Source organism: Trichoplusia ni, unplaced genomic scaffold (genome assembly GCF_003590095.1).
Source record: "Trichoplusia ni isolate ovarian cell line Hi5 unplaced genomic scaffold, tn1 tig00002950, whole genome shotgun sequence".
NCBI lineage: Eukaryota > Metazoa > Arthropoda > Insecta > Lepidoptera > Noctuidae > Trichoplusia > Trichoplusia ni.
Genome location: NW_020800304.1, coordinates 223910 through 245325, shown reverse-complemented (window position 1 = coordinate 245325; position 21416 = coordinate 223910). Strand labels below are relative to the sequence as shown.

Genomic DNA, 21416 nt, shown 5'->3' with positions numbered 1-21416 from the left:
GTTTACATAACGATCTGGAAATTTTTCGACTTGCAAAACAAAAGTAATATCAGTGTTTAGGTCAATTAGGGTTATCTGTTATGATAATATAATTAATCGTAGTTGTTTCCACTATATATTGCATTTTGTATAAATATAAAAGTTACTAGGTACGTACTGAGAAGATATTTGTTTTTTATCTGATGAGAAGCACCTGTGAACTCGCTTTAAGAGTATCATCATCAGCCTATCGCAGTCCACTGCTGGACATAGGCCTCTCCAAGAGCACGCCACTGAGATCGATTTTCGGCTTCTCGCATCCAGCTCCTGCCAGCCGTCTTGCGCAAGTCATCACTCCACCGTGCCTGAGGACGTCCTACACTGCGTTTAAGAGTATATAATGTCTATATTTTTTTTCTGTATACATTATATTGTTGAGGCTACAAGATGTTTGTTTGTAAGTTTATCTAAGTACTGCAACCGATTTTAAAGGCACCTACTTACTTATATATCAACAGTTTTTCTGCACTAGGTATAATCCATTTCTTTAGGTTTACAAGGGTAAACAATCTTGGTGTATTTTAGTTAAAATAAAACGCGACTAAGAACCAATGTATAACGTTTTTAGGGTTCCGTACCTCAAAAGGAAAAAACGGAACCCTTATAGGATCACTTTGTTGTCCGTCTGTCCGTCCGTCTGTCCGTCCGTCCGTCCGTCCGTCCGTCTGTCAAGACCCTTTTTCTCGGGAACGCGTGGAGGTATGAAGCTGAAATTTATATCAATTACTCAGGTCTACTGTCCCTTGAAGCTGTGAAAAAATCAAACTTCTAAGGCAACGCAATCAAAAGATACAGCCGTTTATGCCGCAAATTTTCGACACTTGCAAGGGAATCAAAACCTACAGGGTGCTTCCCGTAAACTCAGAATCTTGAAATTTGGTACGAAGTAACGTCTTATACCATAGATAAAGGAAAAATTACAAAAACCATAAATTTTTAGTTACATCACATAATATTTTTTTTTTTAATAATTTTAAACTTTCTACCTATTTCCTCATAAACGCGTAGAGGTATTAAATTGAAATTCATACCAAATACTCAGGTCTATAATACCTTTAAGCTGTAACAAAATCAAACTTCTATGTCAACGCAATCAAAAGAAACAGCAATTTAAGCTGCATATTTTGAAACTCGCAAGTACTCGCAAGGGAATCAAAACCTAAAGGGTACTTCCAGTCGACCTAGAATCTTGAAATTTGGCACGAAGCAACGTTTTATAGCACACATAAAGGAAAAATTCCGAAAACCTTAAATTTTTAGTTACATCATCAGGTTTGTACGGAACCCTCGGTGCGCGAGTCTGACTCGCACTTGGCCGGTTTTTTTTTTAAATAATTATTATTAAAAAGTTACATTAATATTGTTTACCTTTATTTAAGTAGCTAACAAAAAGAAATATAGTTTTATCAAAAAAATTACATTAATCTGTTATACCTATTTATTAACTTAACGAAAAATATAGATTATAGGTGAGTATAACCTCTACAATATTTATCGTAAAAAGACTACGGAATGTACGGAAGAGGCTGTAAAAGATGAAGTAAATTAACTGTGCTAGTCTATCAGAGCGTTGCCCCTGAGGTCAAAGGTGACATGTTTGTCAAAGGTCAACTCAATCGTATCACAGATCATATTGAGGTCTCATTACATAAAATGCGCACGTCGCCACGCTGTGACCTAACAAAGTGGTAAGTGAATTTATTATTATATAAAACTTGTGAACTGTTATGTAAAGCTATTCTTTGCATTTCTTTTGTTTCAATTTTTAACTTATCATATTTCTCTGTCTGTCTGTATGTGTAGTATAATCGATTACAGTAAGAAAAACAAAATTCATTACTTTAATTATTTTTTTAAGTAGATTGTCCAAAGTTGCTGCTTTTAATGTCAAATTAAAAAAAAATCGCCCGCCCTTCACTGGTTTTTAAGTGCTGCGAGAAATAAAATGGCTGTTCAAAAAATTCACTTTGACCAGCATGCTATATTTTCTTGCTTAATATTTAACACAATCAAATTTAATAACATTAAATTAAAAGAGGGACTAACACGCAAAACCGTGTGAGTGTTAAATGTTTAAATAAAAAGTATAGGATGGTACCGTATATAAAAAAACAAACAGTATTTTCTTTACACTTTGGTATCTGGGAGTAGGTACAATATTTGATTTCATTCAAGCTATTTTTATGAATACTTGATCCAAAAAAAAAATGCTTTTTATACACTCAGTTTTTTTTTTCGTTTTGTTCGTTCTAACGTGTACCTACTTTAATATATAGTATTTAAGAATTTAGGATGTTGTTATTAACTTTTAAATCTGATTGTTATAATTTTTTTCTGCATTTCCTAAATAATTTACACTTACGCCCATATGCAAATAGTACGTAACATTGTTTCTTAATAATTGACATGATAGCAGTAGAAATAATATTATTTATCACTTATTGCTAGAACTCTGTGGAATTTATACGCTCGTGATAAAGCCGTTTGTTAGAAATTCTAGATTTTTGTGAAAGGAAAGACAAAGAGAGTTAGTTACAAGTGTTTGAAAGTGGATTTATTGGATTTATATATAACGTTTATATGTTTTTGTAAGTATTTAACTATAATACAGTCATGCAATAATCTTGATATTTTTGTCTCGATGTTTTAAATTTAACCGAGTTTTTCAACCAGTGAAATTTTTGGGATCATAACTTCTAATGAAGTTTAATTAATAATAATGGATAGTTATTTTTTTGTCCAGCAAATATAGATTGATCAAATTAAAGTGAATGGAACGTACCTACGCGTGACGTCACTTCTGTGTATACCTAGATTTCGTCATGTCGTTACGTCACAAGCTTCTTAAACTTAAAAGCAGTTTATCTTTGTTATTTGTTTTGTTCTGTTATATCGTTAAATACTTGTCTAATATTTATTTGAAAATTAATAAAAGATGTCATTTTATACCCAGTCATTATCTCTATTTTTATACTTCGTAGCTCATATATCCGAAAAAGAAGTCCTTGGTTTAGTGTTTTCGGGCGAAAAAGTCTTTGGTTAATTATGTTAGTAATTCAAAACAATCAGGAGCAATTCAATATCAAGATATATACGGAGGATTTTAATTGTTAGACGCAGAATGGAGATTATGTAGCAGTCGGGTCAATACCTAATGCATTGATTGCTGATATTTTGTAGATTTGTACACAAATGATTACTTTGCGTAACGCCCTCTTCAAGGGTTCGATCCCCATAGCGCAAAAAAGTATTTTCCTCAAAAGCTATTTTTACCCTAATGATTTGTACTGGCTACATATCGAAAATATCGATAAAAAAACATTTGAAATCGACTAAAAGCAATTATTATTTTCTATTTACTACTCTATTCTATTCTTCTTACCTTAATGAATAAATAAACAAGCCTCAATAAATCTCGCTTTTCTTTCCAGGAACGAAAATGAAATACCATCTAATAGTATTCGGCCTTTCGGCTTTAACGACACTAATATCCGGTAAAAGCCATTGTCACGCTTGCTTCGACAGCATTTGTTATTCGAAGGCTTTAATATTTCAAAACCATCCAATATCCGGGCAATTAGCCGTCGACAGGGTTGCCAACATCGTCCATTTCCACTACGAGGATACTCGCACAGCGGACCACACTGTTGCATTTGATTTAGACGATATAAGATTCTTGTATATACCGGATATTCAATTCTCGTTCGCCCGAACTGTGGACCAAGCGACTAGAGACGTCTATATAGGTGGAGCTAATGGTATCTACAAATACAATCCGATTACGAACGAAACATCTCGGTACGGTCTATCTGATAAGACTATCTGGCACATGCAGTTTAAAGACAAAATATACTATACGATATTCAAGACCAAAGGGCTTTATACACTCGAGAAGAAACAATCAAAAACGATTCCAGCGTTAAAAGATTTTAATATCGACGATTTTATAATCGACAAGAAAGACGATATATACTTTATGAGTAATTTCACAGTTTATAAACTGAAAAAGGGGGAAAGCAAAGCCACGTTTTTCTCTAGTATAATTTATTCGTTGACTACTGATATTCAGGATAATGCCTACTTTGTCCAGAGAGAAAACAGGGGACTGTACAAAATTAATTACAGGACTGGCAGATTGACGGAAATTGGTGCTTTTGGGAGCGGAGCGCCAATACGGACAGTATTCGACAATTATAACAATGTCATATACTATGATGCTGATGACGACAAATTGTATTATTTGACGCCAACGTATGGACGTTGTAAAGTGACAAATGAAGGGAAAGGGAAGACTTTGAGAAAGAAAGTCGCGTCGTTCTTTGACTGATTGTAGTGTATAGTTTATATCATGGAACATGGACATAGAGGGAAGTGGTACTGGAACTAGTGATGAAGTTTTTTCTTTGTCTGGTTGTCGTCACTCTTTGTAGTCCGTCAATATAGAATAAAAAAATATACCTCTCAAAAATGGTAATTAGGCATAGAGTGAAGACTGAATTGAAAAAGTTAGGTGATAATTGCGTGCATTTATAACTTTTCTATTTTGTTTAGCGATGGAAAAAATTAACCGCTTAGCTAATAAGTTTTCGGTTCTGTCATACTAAAACGATGGCAAAAAGCATATTTTTATTCGGATTTAATAAAAAAATCGAATCAAATCCGTAAAAAACATGCCAAAGTTAAGACTCGTACTCTTCTGATAATATTGATGCGCTTGAGTCTGCTTAAGCACCAATTTCTTCTAATCTTCCATGTTCCATTTATAAAGTTAATATTTTTCAGTATTCGGTTTTCAGCGGACTGTGATGGCAAAAGCCGAATAGTACAGATCTGTAAACAAGTTGTATTGTCCAAGAGCTAACGCTGATTGAATCACTCAAATGTATAGAGCTGACAAGTCATAGTCACGTGTCGAAAATAAATGTTACTCCCATATAAGCTGTGATAGCTTAGTGGTATGCCTGTTTGCTGCCAAAATCAAAGGTTGTTGGTTCGAGCGTAGAACCACTTTTATCGAACATGTCTCGTACAATAAAAAACTAAACTGAAATCACTCAAGTCGTTCGGGAACTATGAGGTCACAGACAGACATACAGATACATTTGAAGTTTCCAATTTTTGACGATATAATATAACATTGTCTAAGATCTGTACCCGGCTTGCGGAAGTTAAGATAAAGGGCTTGAGATAATGTTATCTGTAGTTTAATAAACATTTCAATTGTTTTTGTTGTTTTATTTCTTGTTATAATAGACAGGGTTTTTGGTCAAGGTTGTTATGTCAACTTTAAAACTGATTGTCTTTTGTTTGATATTATACAACAGGTTAGATTAAACACGGCGCTAGGCCCCGGGGGTCTGACGTCACGTCTTAAAGTAATTGTGGAATGGATGGGGAAAAGAAATGCCTTTCTACGCCGTTTGCTTCTATAATAAAAAAAATAAAGTTTAAGAAATCACCACTCAAAATCGAAAAAAAATACGTGGTATCCCTGTTTCATGTGGGGTTGAATTGAATTCGAGTGTCACATATTCACTCTCAATCTTTCTCTTACCATTATCCCTACCCAGGAGTGTTGAACGTTTAATGCAACAGTCCTTTCATACCCATTCGACGGTAGTGTTAAACGTTTAACGCAACCTTGTTAGAGTAGCATTAAAGAGATACAGTTCCAAAACTAAATGAAATAAATTATAGAATCATATCAGGCAGGTCCTGCTTCAAGACGGCATTAACTTTAATTCTTCTGGTCGATTTATTACAAAGAATCATCATTCCCCTGCCCTTATCCCAATAATAGGGATGATGACATTGTTTTTTTGCAGTGTCCGTCTTGTAGTTTTTTGTATAATAATAGACAGGTATTTTTTTATTTGTCCTGCAAACATAAATTGACCAAATTACAGTGAATGAAACTTACGCGTGACGTCACGATTGAGTATAAATTTTACTCTATCGTTACGTCACAAGCCCCCTCTTCTAAACTTTAAAGCAGTTAATCTTTGTCAATTCTAGTTTTTCTGAAAAAGGAAAAAATACGTGTCTCATACTTTTCAATTATCTAACTGAGGGACTAATGAGATTTTTTCTTTTTATACCCAGTCATCATCCCTATTGTTTGGGGTCGGCGCAAGATGTCTTCTCCTTCCAAACCTTTGACGTCATCTCACAAGAAACACTCTTTGCAGCCATATCACACAATTCATCCATCGTTTCCTTGGTCGTCCTCTTCCCCTATATCCGTCAACATCCATACTCAACATCTTACTCTTTTAGTACCTGTATTATCCACCTTAGATTAATTACTATGAATTTAATTTGAATTATTTGGTTGACCTACGTTGTAAAGTTTGTTTAAACTTCAAACTAAGCTGTTTTACTTAACGAGAAATAACAAGGCAAATCATTTAAGTGATGTTTATGCTACAATGGGCAGGTGCCAGGAACAACAATTATGTTTTGTTTGTAAAATAAAACACTATACGATGTTGTGTGGTTTTGAAATTAAATTTATCAATGGGATGTAGATTTGCAACACAAAAAATCCAAATCGTTTTGGTCTTGCGGTTCTACGCAAGGATTTGTATGCACGATGGAACAGGTTCGATCCCCAACGCAGACGATTACCTATGTTACATGTACTTTCTGAATAATTCTAAGACACCATTAGCAAATGGTAAAAGAAAACACCGACTTCCAGGCTAACAGGATTCAGCTAAATACCACAGTCAGTTTTACAAGGTGTGACTGCCTATCTCACCTCCTCAACCCAGTTACCTGGGCAACACGTTACCCCTTATAATATTAATTTATTTATTTCAGATTCCTTATTTGTTAGTACAAAGAAAATCTAGTGTTAATAAATGATGCAACGGTTTAATCACGCGTATTTATTGCCCGACTAGTTTCGGACCCAACCTGAGTCCTTGATCATGAGCTGACGCGGCGGGGTCGCGAGTGTTAGAAATGAAAGACAGAAATTTATCTAAAAATAGGTCTATGGCCGGAACGAGTGTACTCCATATAATTGTTGTAAGTCACTATTCGAATGGGTGCAGCCTTATCCAAACAATCAATCCTGATCAAGACTGGTTGCACTATAACATAATTTTATTCACATAAAATGTTCACCACCGTATTCAGCTGAATTCTTATAAGCTCTAGGAAGACCAAATATTGCCGGTTAATTGGGGATTTATAGAATTAAAGCCGGTTAGCTGCAAAAACCCTCTGTGTACCAATTTTTGAAAAAATAATTGTGCTTTGGTAGTCTCTGTCTGTCTAGGCAGTCGCTCATTGTAAAACACTAGTACTTAGCCGAATCCGGTTAAACTGGAAGCCGACCCAAACATAGTTGGGAACAGGCTAGGCCGATGATAGTCTCTGTCTAAGATATCTTGCTAGCAAGAATGGAATGGTGGATTTGTATACCCAAGGTTGGGGAGTCATACCCAGGACTGACAAGGAATGCAATAACACTTTTTATAGTTAATATTCATATCAAAAATGTCTTAATTATTTTTGGACATTTTAGGCACATGGTAAAAAAACTTCGTGAGATGTTCCAAAAGAACGCAGAAACACCAACCCGGAAATGCCCAAAAGTTTCATCTCAACTCATTTCTCACCTAAAAAACAGGTCTATGCCCAACAGTGGGATGTAAAGACTGGGCTAATTATATTATCCATTTTCACGGTATAACTTGTTTCTCACCAGAATTATGTCAGAATCAATTATTTGACAGTGTTTGTTATTTTATACGCTCCTAACAATATCAAATTGCATGTAAACTATATGCAGAATACATCAACATTGGATAAGGCTTCACGTGGATCATGCGACTTAGTGCGACTAATAATCGCATGTTTAGAGAGATTGATAGTCGGGAGAAAGACTGCACAGATACAAATCTGGTGTAGAATCATCACGTTACATAATTTTCGTGTTCTCTGAAAATACTTGTGCTACTGAATCCGGATGTTTTTTGTGTAAGAATGTGATTTGAATTGAAAATTAACCTTAACCACCTTCGTATAAAGGTGGAACAGGAATCACAATAAACCGTGATGTACCGTGATAATCTTCTGGGAAACTGTCCAGTTATCACTTTTTTATTACATACGACAAGGTGACAGACGGGCAAACGGCGTCAAGTAAGTAATAGGGTTAAATTTTTACCTTTTTTGTTCGGGACCCTAGTAAAGTAAATTTAAGACGTAATTGAAATCCCCATAAAATTCAGATCCTGACCTCAGCGATAGGTCCTCCACAGCTGAACATAGGCCTCTGCCAATAATTGCCATAAAGACGAAGAAGCTGCTTGCATCAAGCCTCTTATGTGCTGACTTTACATTTCACTCTCAGATTGAATCCATTAAAATTGCATGTAACTTAGAAGTCGCACTGTCTGCCTCTAGCCCAAACCGAATATTGTTTATTCACAGTATTCTCCAATAGTGGTTTGTTTTACGTAGAGTGAACAGCCGCAGTTGTGTTCCTTACTCACTACTGACTTATACTATAGTTTAGACAAGCAAAATAGGTATTTCTAATGGTAAGTCCGTTTCATAAAGCAATAGCTGTCTTTCCATCTATTTTTAGGTGTTTTTGAATTATGGGTATCCATTTTTTAATTAGGATTTTATGTGCACCTTTTTTGTGTGAACCTTTTTTTTTATTAAGGAGACTAATAGTATTTTTTTTTATTTATTATACGATTTGTTAGCAATAGGTGGTTGGAAAAATGACCAAAACCTTCTGCTAGCTATTGAAACTTATGATAATATTTGTATTTATAATTCTGATTTTGAAATAACCTTTCTCGAGAATTGGGCTATCTAATTTAAGAATATTGTTTTATTCGAGTGGTAGTTTTTAAAAATAATCGTTTAAATGGATATTCACTTAATAAAATATCTATTATATAACTAATTAACTCGGATTTGTATCAAGGTGAGTTTAAATAGAAAAAATTACGACTTTTCAGTCAAGTCGTCTTTAACATCTAATATGATATTTATCATCATAATTTTACTTATACACTTCCTAAAAGTGCGATATCCTTAACCAAAACTATCCGAAAGCAAAGGATATTCTGAAATAATTTCATGTCTGAAACTATTATCATCAGCCTAGATTTTTCTTAGTACCAGTGTTTTACACACAGCGACTGTCTATCTGACCTCCTCAACCCAATTACCTACCTGGGTGTCCTGTGCCACACGATACCCTTAGCAGATTAGACTTTAGACTGGTTGATAACCTTTCTAGCTTCTGACTACCCGTATCAATTGTCGACAAGCTTGAAAATCTGACAACCAGTCTAACTAAGGGGTATCGTTTTGTCCACTTAAATGGGTGAGTCTTAATGACCTGAATGATAATGAATGAGGGACTTAATGAGGAGGTCAGATAGGTAGTCGCTCCTTTTAAAACACTGGTACTTAGCTGAATCCGGTTAGACTACAAGCCGACCCCAACATAGTTGGGAAAAGGCTAGGCCAATTATTATTTCTGTTATAACTTTTCTACAATCTTTGTAAGGCCCAAATAGGAAATTGCGAATAAATAAAATGAATGGAATCTCCATAAAATGCAAATACATGAAATGAATAGAGGATTATTTATTTAATCTTGAATAGATTACGGCATCGCGGTATTCTCTAACAGTATTGATCTATCGTTTATATTTAGTGACGTCATACAATAGCTTTTATAGAACTTTCTATTCTAGAAAAGTCTAATAATATGTATTATCTATACTAATAATATAGAGCGGAAGGTTGTATTTAAAAGCCTTAATCTCGTAAACTACTAGTCCGATTTGAAAAATCATTTCAGTCTCAGATAGAAGGTTTATTGAGGAAGGCTTCAAGATATACCATCAAGCTATGGCCAATAGGAGCAGTGCAGTAATGAAGCATAACTGTAAATGTTTTTTCATGCATTTTGGTAACGCCCTAGATGGTTTAGAACTTTAGATTCACGAATCAGCAAAGCAGAACGAAGTTTGCCGAATCAGTTACTACATGTATTTATCGATTTTACCTTAAATTTAGATGAAACATTAAAGTAATTTATTATTATCAACAGTTGGCCATGATAGTGGTCGCCACCGCACTTTCTAGGATTAGCATCGTACACACTAAGCCAGCGAGTGAAGGTACTTTAACGGTGAGTAGTTTACTTTTAATTATTCATCATCATCATCATCATAATAGCGAATAGCAAAAGAAGGAGAAGGTGGCGTCGCCTTGCGCATACGTTCTTATAATCAGTGAGGGATGGGCTTTTTAAACCCATCGCTCAAACAGGAGTCCAAAAGACTAGGGCCAACCAGAGTCGCGCAGAGCATGAGTGCGATCCCGTGACTCTGGCTTAGGCAGGGACCCTGGGTGTTTTAGTCAGTGAAAGTCCGACATATCCCCACGCCGTGCCCTCGCCGTAGGTTGAAATCATTAGCGTTTAGAAAAAGAGGTGTACTGTAGTTTTTCCCTCTAATATAAAAAAAAACAAGCCTTTGAATACCTCCTAGTAATACGGGAGTTTATATATTTTATAATAACTATTGTTCCTGATAGCTTTCTATAATATTAAGTCCCAATAAACGACAATCGTAATAAATACTCCCTTTCATTAATAGAATCGTGCAAGTAATTGCTAAGTATGTAACATTATTAATTAAGTAACTCTTTAGCCCAACTTGTATGATTAACGTGAAACTTGGATGGAATACTTTGAATAATCTTGCTAAGAGTGTATTATTATTCCCTAGGTAGACTCAACGGATTTTACTATGAACTACGATTAGTTTTGACTGACCTAGTAACAGAAATTTTGGGTCTTATTAATTAAATACACTGTTTTCAATTTGTGTTTACTCGACTACAAAAAAAATGGGTTATATTATAAAAGTTTGTGTATCATGATGATGATTTCCAAGTTAACTCCAAAATATTTAGCTTGGTCAAATTAGTAAGGAAAGAGAGGGTTTTTGAATTTACAAGCAGAATTTTGTATTCTGCTGGGGTTTCAAAATCGCGCGGATCGAACCCGCGACACGTCGTGCTCTATGGGTTCATAATCATATTTATTCATATTCACATTATTTATTTGCATTTCACAATGTTACAAAATGGGTTAGAGCATTTGTGGGCCCAGTAGGGCACAGGAAATTAATCTTATATCTAAAATCATTTAAACAATGTGTCTAAATAGGTATCTTACTTAAAAATTTACATTGGGTTTGGCGTAGTTACCTCAACTATTCGGCTATCCGTGCAGTTTTGATGTATTTGATGTTTTTCCAATATTATTACAATTTCAGGCAATAGACACAAGAGCGTTGTACGACGATATGACACACGACATGACAGAACAGCTGTACAGCAGCGGCAGGGATCTGAGGAAGAGGGACGAATACAGTAAATACGAACCGCCGAAGAAGCTTGTCGAAAAAAGTACAGGTTAAATTGTGTGAAGTAGATAGGCGCCTTAGTTGTGGTAAAATGTACTAACTTACAACTGATGTGCTTAGTTCAAACCTCAGCTGGACTAGACGAGTGACATTTCAAAGTGTTAAGGTTGATCGATGCTCAGTCCTTCTTTAAAGGAGCAGAGGACTGTGCCCTCCAGGGGGACATATAGGTATTATTTGTCTATGCTGATCGCCAGAAATAAAGCTTAAACTCGGCGAATCTGATCGAAAAAAAGTATAATTACTAAATTACTTGATTGATTGACGATACGAGTAAAAATGTGTTTTTTGTCCATATTTAGTTTTATTTGTGGCCTTTTGTCTTGAAAGTTTGGAGTTATCACTAATTAGAGAAAAACATATATTACATATTACATAACAACCAATTTAAGACAGAAAATTGAAAATAGCCGATCTTTAAAGTTTGTAGAAATGTAACTTGTCTAGTTGCCTGTAGCGCTGGCACGCTTAAGTCTGTGATTATTTTTTGGATCGTTATTACCAATAACTCAAATATCAATAGAGTAACTGATCGTAGAAATCCATGTATTTTAATCATGTTTTTAATTTTATGTTTATAGGTAAGGTATGAAAGTCAATAATTTAAGTAAAACAATTAAAACTTGTTGTTGATAACATACTCATTAATTTAATTGTATGTATATATATAAATATCTATTCAACTTATTCAAACGTTGTAATTCTTTCTATTTCGAAATCCGAATAAAAAAAGAGATTCTCGATATCCCAAACAATTAAATCGTATCCTACTAATAAATAAACGCGAAAGTTTGTACGTATGTTTGCTACTCTTTCACGCAAAAACCACTGAACAGATTTAGACAAAACTCGGTACAAAGATAGTTTATAACCAGGATTACCACATAGGTTTTATCCCTAATTTATGTTCCCATAGGATCATTTTCAATTTACAGCGAGCGAGCCTGCGGGAATCAATTAATAGTCCAAACTATAACAAAACAAAAACAATCAGTAAGAAGCCTTCATCAGTTCCTTCTCTCCTCAGAACTTCCCCAGCGCTCCCCTGGTCTCCAGAGCGAGATCAAGAAGAGGCCAGCGAGTCACAGCGAGGACATCGACGTGGTGGACCGAGAGGATCACGTGACGCAGTACCTTGCCGATCTACTCGTTAATACTGATAGCGAGATTACTAGCTTACAGGTAACCTTTGGGATCCATTATGGAAGAATGTTTTTTAAGACCTTAAGAAACAAAAAATTATTAAATTAAATTAATTTAAAAAATTTTTGTTTCTTAATTAAATTTATTTAATAATAAGCCAGCCTTTTGGGCACACTCCTAGCCGGCAGCGACGCCGATGAATTTTTTGATGCTTTAATTTAATTTAATATTTTTTTATTTTTTAACATGTAAATATTTAACTCTGTAAAATTGTAAATAAAGAAATTGAATTACAAAAAAAAGACCTTAAGTAAGAAGAGGAGGGTGTTTGCCTGAGGCATTATTGCTCCTGAACGGATTGAGCGACTTCAATTCAGTTTGATATTTATTAATGGCCCATGTGGTTTTAGACATGTTGATGTTGATAAAAATCGGTTGAGTCTGGCATTTGATCCCATAAAAATTAAAGTACAAAGAGGGGTGTCTGTCTGTGGCATCATTGCTAGAATGGTTTGACCGATTTAGGTCTAGTTTGTTTTGTATTAATGGTGAATTTTGTGCCTGTATTCTTAGACATGTTAGGTCTTTAGGTCTTTAGGACCCATAAAAATGTCATTAAGTTTGGTTTTGTAGTTTTTATTTGAAGACGGTTGCATGATTCTGTTCTTACAAAACATTGTAACATTCTTGGAACTCTCCACTGGTGTTAACTTTTCCAATGTCTTCCTATTCAAGTCAGTAACATTAAAATGGGGTTGCTTAGAACAAATCTCAGTATGCACTTGCTGCATCTTTAAAATTACTATTAAATACAAATTAAGGTATTACCTATAAGGAATTTTCAATCAAATTTTACTTGTATGTAACTTGTCCACTGTTCAGAATATGGAAAATGGCCAAAGCATGGAATATTTTAAATTAATACATAAAATATTGTTTTGTTACAGGCAACCGAACCGGAAGATGAACATGACATCCATGAGTGAGTATTTAATAAGAATTTAACATAAACAAACACTTAATTAAAAGTTTCTTCTTCAGTATACGTATTAGTGAGGAATACTCTCACTAAACTTTGTATTAACAGAGCTATGGCTTTTATTAATATAAAAGTATACCTGGTAACACCTAAAAAATACCGCTTAACTGGAGATATAGTTTTAGAAGTTTTTACACAACGTCAACTAGAAACATATTTATTATTTCTAAATATGTACATCCATGATATAGATATTGCGCTTATCACATTAACATTTGTCCAGGGTGGGAATTATAAAGAAAACCTCCGGTATAGCAGTCAGGGCCAATAACGACTAGATCTACAGATCTTTCTATTGAAGTCAGTTACTTTCCAAATGTTGCCAACCAAAATATTATACAAAAACTTTTTATTTAGATTTGATCAATACCATATTCAATAATACATATAGTTTATTCTCTTAAATTATCCTGAACATGAGAGTTCAATAAAACGCAAGTAGGCAAGGACAGGATAAATTATATTTCACCGCTGATCAACTGCACATGACTTGATTGTACAAACGATCTTATGATGATGTCAGCTGTCACCAATGCTTCAATGCCTCAAAAGATACCCAAGTATTGAAAGGTATTTAGGAGATTCTAGAAAACCCTGGACTAAAGTTTACTGTGAAGTAGGTCATGTCAAAATATTGCAGTTTTTCTCCAGGGAAACCTCATGGTCTTCCTTGATTTTGGAAGGTGGAGGGGCGAGACGGTCAAAACCGTTTATTAAAGGTTTTATTAAAGGTTGGCTTAGCCGTGAAAATTTCTTTCAGTGATAAGTTTCAAAGTCCTGTATTGGGAATCCAGGTTGCCTCAGGATATTTTCTTTCACCGTTTGGAGTCTTAGAATAACTAAAGAACTAATTCCTTCCTTTAAAAAGTTACATTGGTACTATGCCTGCGTAAGAATCTTGGGATCGAACCTGCACATTTCGCATTCAAATCATAACATCATGTGTGTTTGACTGAATAGCAATCCAATTCGATTCACTCCATAACCTTGCATTTTATTTATTAGATGTTAAGCCGCAAATTCTTAAGTTAAGGCCTAACTTCAGCAGTGGACCTTGACAAGCTGAATTGATTGTTTGAAAACCAAAATCATTCATTTTTTAATGAATGTTTCAGGATAAGAGAAGACAAATTCTTCGCGTTTCTCACGGGTTTGGAGAGAACGTTCGAAGTGGAAGGTGCCTGGTCGAGACCAGTTTCCGATGACCTCAAAAACGAAGACGTACCGAACGTTTTAATGGATGAAGAGTAAATGTTGTTAATGTTGTATTCTGTTGTTTTATTTAACCGCAAAAAGCTGGAAGTTCTTGTTTTGAGTATTTGTGCAAAAGGAAAAAAGGAGCTAAGGAGCGCTGTCTATTCGTCCGTCTGGCAAAACGTTGGATATCATGAACTGTGAACGCAAGACAGCAAAAAAATATGTCGAGGCTAAACAACAATTGCTACGGTCATTTAGTGGGTGATATATAATTTTGTAGCTTCAACCTAGAAAATAAACTTAACGGACGAAAATGAAATTTTGAACTGCTACCATGTTGGTATTTCTATCCACATTATGCGCATTTTTCAATTTGCAACCCCATGTCAATTCAAATAAGAAAAAAAGTAAACAAAATAAATACAAATTTCACAAACGTTAACAATTTAAACCTACTTTACATGACAAATAAATTATTTTCAAAATCAAAATTGTTAATGAGGTTATGTTTTGACATAACTTCCCCTAAAGAAACGTAATCTGTCTCCAACACCCCGAAAGCCTTAAAAACAATGTTCTTGACAATGTTTTACAATTTGAGCCAGAAGTCGGGGTCATTAATTAAAATGCGAAGCCCGTTCGGGTCAATATCGTCTCGTGGACTGAATGCAACAACGGTTAATAGAAAAACAAACATTCGGTTACATAAATGTACGAGATTCGCGAATTTAATTACCTAAGGATATATTGTAATACTATTGTGTGTTAATAATTATTTTAAAGGACATTTTTACACGTTTTTTTGTGTAATGAGTACATGGATGAAAGCGTGGATGGGAGTACAGGTTACTAGCCTGGCCTCTTGGTCTAGTGGTTAGTGGCCCTGACTGCTACATCGGAGGTCGTGGGTTCGATTCCCACCCAGGACAAAGCTTTGTGTGATGAGTACGATCATTTGCTCTGTGTCTAGGTGTAATTTATTATATTATGTAAGTATTTAGAAATATATGATTTTTTCTACTTTATTTATTTATGATTATTTCTACAAGAAAGAGACAATTGATATTATGAATATCAGTTGTCTAGTACTCATAATACAAGCTCTGCTTAGTTTGAGACTAGATGGCGTTGTGTGAAAGTTGTGGAATATTACCACGCCAAACCCACTGTGCGCGACGTGCCGCGGGATCGATCCTCATGTAGGACAAGCATTTGCGTGATCACGAATGCTTGTTCTGAGTACTGGTGTCTTTGCACTCGCGGCTCCTGAGAGAGAAAAGTGGAAGAGTGGGGAGGCCTTTGACCAGCAGTGGGACATTCAAGGCTAGTAATATTAATCGTGCAGATTTCTTTTGTAACATTTGGAATTTCTGCTGATATGTTATGTAAATACCGGTATTCATATTTAAGAAGGGAGCGCATCACAATTCGATAAATGAATGTATTTCTATAGTTTTAAGAGATTAGTAGTGTTAGTATCACTTTAAGTCTAGACTGAAATTTCAAACAAACAGTGTGTGAAAGAGAACAATGCTTGCCATAGCTTCATATGGAATAGAATAGGTTTTATTAAGAGAGGTCTTTGACCTGGAAATCTATAATAAGAAGACTTGCCAATTGCGAGTCAGACTTGCAAACCTTTAGTGGTTCCGTTCAAATATAAAAACATCTGCCTTTCAGTCTGCTAGCTTATCGGGAAGAGTCTCAAAATTGAGTGTACACTGGAAAATATACACTGTACAACAAAATTCCTAAAAAGGTTAAATATTAAATATTAAATATGTCGGAGATGAGCATGAGAATAAATAACTAAATCATAATTAAAACCTCATTGGTGAAAAATAGTTCGCAACCTCATTCATAAAACCTATATAGTTACTGTTCGCGCCAATACTGGCTGGTTGTAAAATAGAAGCGCGGGTATATTTGAATTTAGAATAGTGGATTATAAGTTTTGAAGATGGTCGTGTTACTAAGTGATTATTGCGTAATATTAAAGTTAGTAATTGTTGAGGCGTAATTGATGATTGTGTTGTTAATATTGTGAATATAGATTGTGTAAAGTAACTAAATAATGTGTAATGATTGGACAGCGCAAGGCTGGCGAGTTTGTTGCGCCGTTTGTTCTCTCCAGCGCGCTTAGCAAGCGGTGACGGGCGGGCGTTGTTGGGAATATGTCCAGATAGGGTTAGGATTAAACGATAATGAGATAATGAGGCGTGAATGTGTGTTTTATTGAATACCCTATCCCGATGTCGGCTATCCTGACACCCAAAAGAGAGCTACGCCGACATCAGAAGTGGGATGGGTCGACGTCCACAAGATAATTTGGTATTACAAGAAAGAAAAAAACAGATTTGGCGTCTGTAAGCGGCTCGATGAAAAACCGGATTAATCGGGTTTGAAATCAAGATTTGACAATGAAAATTGGAGAACTACATACTATGTTGCTACCTTCCAATTTGTACGACGTCCAATTCCAAGAATAAATGGAAATTCTGGCAAGACGAAAGGTTTAAAGGTTTGATGGTTATTGTACCGAGTAAGTAAAAAAAAAAAACTCAACGCAAGTAAGTATAATGATTGTAGCCATGAGGCGAGGTATCGGAAGTTTAAACAAATTGTCTTGAGTGTGATTCTTGTGTGGTTTTAATGTTGAAAACTAATGATTGTTCTTATTACAGCGTGTCGTCTTATAATGTAAACTTCAAGGGACAGTTACTCAAGAAGCAAACTATGCCGTCCGCTATGTCTGTACGTTAAAAGCATCGAGGTAAACTGGTGCGGAGTGCAGAGAGTACGAGTCGAGGACTGCAGTGAGAACTAACTTGACGTTGGTGCTTATGGTCGAGCTGCCTGCAGGATCACAACGGTGGGTCGATTACAATTTATTTTTGTTAAGGAGCTGCATATTAACTACGAGTTAATGAGAGTTCTGCTATGAAGTTGGATATTTAAGATTTTAACGTTATTGTTTTGCAATGCGGGTTGTGTACAGGACAAATTGACTGACATGTTGAACAAACCTAGTTTGAGATTATTTTGATTAAGCCTTGAGAGGTTGAGATTCTCTGGTGGTGTTTTGAAACCGGATGGAGGTTACGTATGGTGGTGACCGGATAGAGGTTACGTGTGGTGGTGACCGGATAGAGGTTGCCTACTGTTTGGTAACCTGAGGAGGTTACATGGTTTTGGACCGAGTGAAGGTCATTTGGTTTATGATTATGATTGAATAGTGGTGGTGAACATTTTCCAGAGTTAATCGAATTTGATCACTGTTATGTTTTAATGAGTTTCTTATTATTTGAATGACGATAGGTGTTGATCCACATGTCATTATTGTCAGCAATGCGTGTTGAGTATTAAACTTGTGAGTTAAACTTTGTGGGAAAGAGTTAGTTACTAACTCAAGTAAAGACTTTATTCAAAGTAACTGTATCTCAGATGTATGTTCGAGAACTAAGTACCGTTTCAAGTAGAGAAAGAGGCTGAGAATTATGATGGTATGGAATCTTAGGTCATTGGTCATTGGTCAGGATCGAGGCAGAGGCCGTAGTGCTCTGGCGGAGGTTAGACCGATGCAGAGGCCATGGTGGCTCTGGCCGAGGTGGAGATTGAAGCAGAGGCCTGTGTGGCTCTGGCTGAAGTAAGACCGAAGCAGAGGCCGTGGTAGCTCTGGCGGAGGTGGGGCTGAAGCAGAGACTATGGTGGCTCTGGCTGAGATCGGGTCTTGGAGAGACCATGGAGTCTGGTGGACTCAGCGTTCAGGTGGAATGCGTGTGGGCCTTGTATGACTCAGATTCCTGCTTTGAGATTTGCGATTAGTTCAAGTAATGAGTTGCTGGTGGCAATAGTAAGATTGTAGAGGTACTTGGTTGCTCTGACATTGGAAAGGGTCTCTAGTATAGTAGAGAAAGTTGCTGAGATAAAGTTAACTTTTATAATCAAGATAACGAATGATCCTTTGGGTCAGGAATGACCGAGCGGTGAGTACTGCTGTGCTGTTCTTTGTTGCAGTTTGAACACACGAGGACGTGTGTATCGCAGGATGGCCGTGTCGGAGATGAGCATGAGAATAAATAACTAAATCATAATTAAAACCTCATTGGTGAAAAATAGTTCGCAACCTCATTCATAAAACCTATATAGTTACTGTTCGCGCCAATACTGGCTGGTTGTAAAATAGAAGCGCGGGTATATTTGAATTTAGAATAGTGGATTATAAGTTTTGAAGATGGTCGTGTTACTAAGTGATTATCGCGTAATATTAAAGTTAGTAATTGTTGAGGCGTAATTGATGATTGTGTTGTTAATATTGTGAATATAGATTGTGTAAAGTAACTAAATAATGTGTAATGATTGGACAGCGCAAGGCTGGCGAGTTTGTTGCGCCGTTTGTTCTCTCCAGCGCGCTTAGCAAGCGGTGACGGGCGGGCGTTGTTGGGAATATGTCCAGATAGGGTTAGGATTAAACGATAATGAGATAATGAGGCGTGAATGTGTGTTTTATTGAATACCCTATCCCGATGTCGGCTATCCTGACACCCAAAAGAGAGCTACGCCGACAAATATATTACTTTTTCTATAACTAAATTGTGTTTAAGAGTGCAAAACCTTGAACCACATTCATAAATCAAGTCTGAAATGTCTTAAAACCTGCCTCAAAATTCCCGACATGCCCTCGCGATCAGAAAATAGAATACATCTCAGTTTGGCCAAATTCAGTTAGTGCTGTTGGCTATGTCATCTTTATGGCCAATAGCCAACATTTTCACCAATGTTGGTGGTGCTGTATTGGTTATTTTCAGTCCTTAATAACAAACACCTTTTTAGGGCTCCGTATAAAAAGAGTAAAAACGGAACACTCAGGAACCAGTGTCAGTTCATTAAGAAGCTGTATCTCATGAACTGTCGATATCAAGCTATGTCATAACGAGATCCTTAGTGTTTTGGAAGGCACGTTAAATTGTACGACCCTGCTGTTATTTCTACATCTTTGACAGGCATAGGTAGTTAAACGCTAGAAAGTCTGACAACCAGTCTTACTAAGGGTACGTGTTGCCCAGGTTGGTTGAGGAGGTCAGATAGGCAGTCGTTCTTAGCTGTATCCAGTTAGACTGGAAGCCGATTCCAATATAGTTGGGAAAGGCAAGGTTTATGATAGTGCGAAATTTCATCAACATCGGATGTCAATAAGTGATACATGAATGTAGAGAATAGACTATGTTAATATATTACGTGCAGGAATCTATACTCAAGCACCAATAACTTTGTCACCATGCCAATTAGGTTGTCAATACATTGAGAAATTTATTTATGGCTCGCATTGTTGTGTGATGAAACTTGGAATTAATTGATGGGTATTGCTAGATTTTACTGCACTGCAGAGATGATAGTTTGTTAGAAGAGGTTACTGCTATTGAAAAGAATGTAAATGTCGTAGATGGACCCGACCGGAGTCCTTAATCATGAGCTGACGCGGCGGGGTTGGGTCCGAAACTAGTCGGGCAATCTCGATAGATACGCGTGAGTAAACCGTTGCATCATTTAATAATTAACATTGTATTTAAATTGATTATATATTATTTAAAAACTTAAAATTATACCAAAAATATGTCAATAGAATTAATATATTTTCATGCACTTTTCCATTTTAAATTGATTCATTAAATTTTGTTTAATAAACGATTATTTCATATCATGAATGGCAGCTGAAAGAATAAACAAATTTCCTAAACCTTCTTGTTCCTTCCTTTAATATTCTCGCAGTCAAGCTCTTTCATATGATGTCGATATTTAGGGAGACACAAGATTTCTTATCAAGGTCACCTTTTAATAATTTTACTGAAACAACTTTAGATTTCAAACAAAAAAAAAACGGAAGCAAAATAACATATTCACACACACATGTCAAGAAAATGAAACAACGCATAGCAGCGTTTACGTTGCACGTTAAAAAATAATAGAGAATTGTCCCACATTTTATCCCTAAGAGGTATCCAACCTTCGCAAAAGTATCGTCGACAAATATTGGACGATTCCTATGACCTTATGCAAATGAAAATTCACTCTTAATTTACCTTTAAAATCCTGACCATCGTAACATAGTACTTGAACAAAGAGTTTGTATTCAAACGAGGGACGTTGCCAAATATAAACATGGGCATCGGTGCATACTAATGGATGTTACTGATTCATTGGTCATTGAAAATTGAAAGTTATTTATTTATGCTACATAGATAAATAGATAAGATTTTTTGTACAGACAAGTTGTGGAACAAGATTAATTCAAATAGAAAATGGGGAAATCGAATTTGGAAGATTGGTAATAGTTAAAAAAATAAAACGTTAATTCTCCGATAAGGTATACAAATGTCGTGGTAGCCTTGATGATCAATTGACACATTTGCATGCATGAAGTTACAGAATTGCACGCTTGAAAATGTGACTTTTTCAGTGATCTACAAATAACGAAGCTTTGGAATTATTAAAAAAAATACAACTTTTTTTTAATGGGAATT

At 35.6% G+C, this 21416-nt stretch overlaps 2 protein-coding genes across 4 annotated transcripts; both read left to right on the top strand.

Moving 5' to 3' along the window:
- The first annotated feature begins 1467 nt into the window (after positions 1-1467).
- On the top strand, positions 1468-5264 carry LOC113507602 (ommochrome-binding protein-like). Of its 2 annotated transcripts, none has more exons than XM_026890458.1 (2): positions 1468-1727; positions 3471-5264. In XM_026890458.1, the coding sequence occupies exon 2, from the start codon at positions 3479-3481 to the stop codon at positions 4364-4366; it is 888 nt and encodes a 295-aa protein (XP_026746259.1). In that variant the 5' UTR covers positions 1468-1727; positions 3471-3478; the 3' UTR covers positions 4367-5264. The 2 variants fall into 2 exon arrangements, with proteins under 2 accessions (XP_026746259.1, XP_026746258.1); XM_026890457.1 differs by lacking the exon at positions 1468-1727 and adding an exon at positions 2303-2627.
- A 3230-nt stretch (positions 5265-8494) lies between these two features.
- LOC113507603 lies at positions 8495-14966 on the top strand. 2 transcript variants are annotated; one of them, XM_026890461.1, is made up of 6 exons: positions 8495-8594; positions 10133-10213; positions 11367-11499; positions 12544-12698; positions 13607-13641; positions 14814-14966. In XM_026890461.1, exons 1-6 carry the CDS (start codon positions 8592-8594, stop codon positions 14947-14949), a joined length of 543 nt encoding a protein of 180 aa, XP_026746262.1. In that variant the 5' UTR covers positions 8495-8591; the 3' UTR covers positions 14950-14966. The 2 variants fall into 2 exon arrangements, with proteins under 2 accessions (XP_026746262.1, XP_026746261.1); XM_026890460.1 differs by having other exon boundaries at positions 11367-11505.
- The last annotated feature ends 6450 nt before the right edge of the window (positions 14967-21416 follow it).

Excerpts from the sequence above, each read along its gene's own strand:
- LOC113507602 (XM_026890458.1), top strand. The coding sequence starts at position 3,479 with ATGAAATACCATCTAATAGTATTCGGCCTTTCGGCTTTAACGACACTA.
- LOC113507603 (XM_026890460.1), top strand. Across the intron at positions 10,214-11,366 it reads CGAGTGAAGGTACTTTAACG|GCAATAGACACAAGAGCGTT; the intron begins GTGAGTAGTTTA and ends TTACAATTTCAG. Across the intron at positions 11,506-12,543 it reads GCTTGTCGAAAAAAGTACAG|AACTTCCCCAGCGCTCCCCT; the intron begins GTTAAATTGTGT and ends TTCTCTCCTCAG.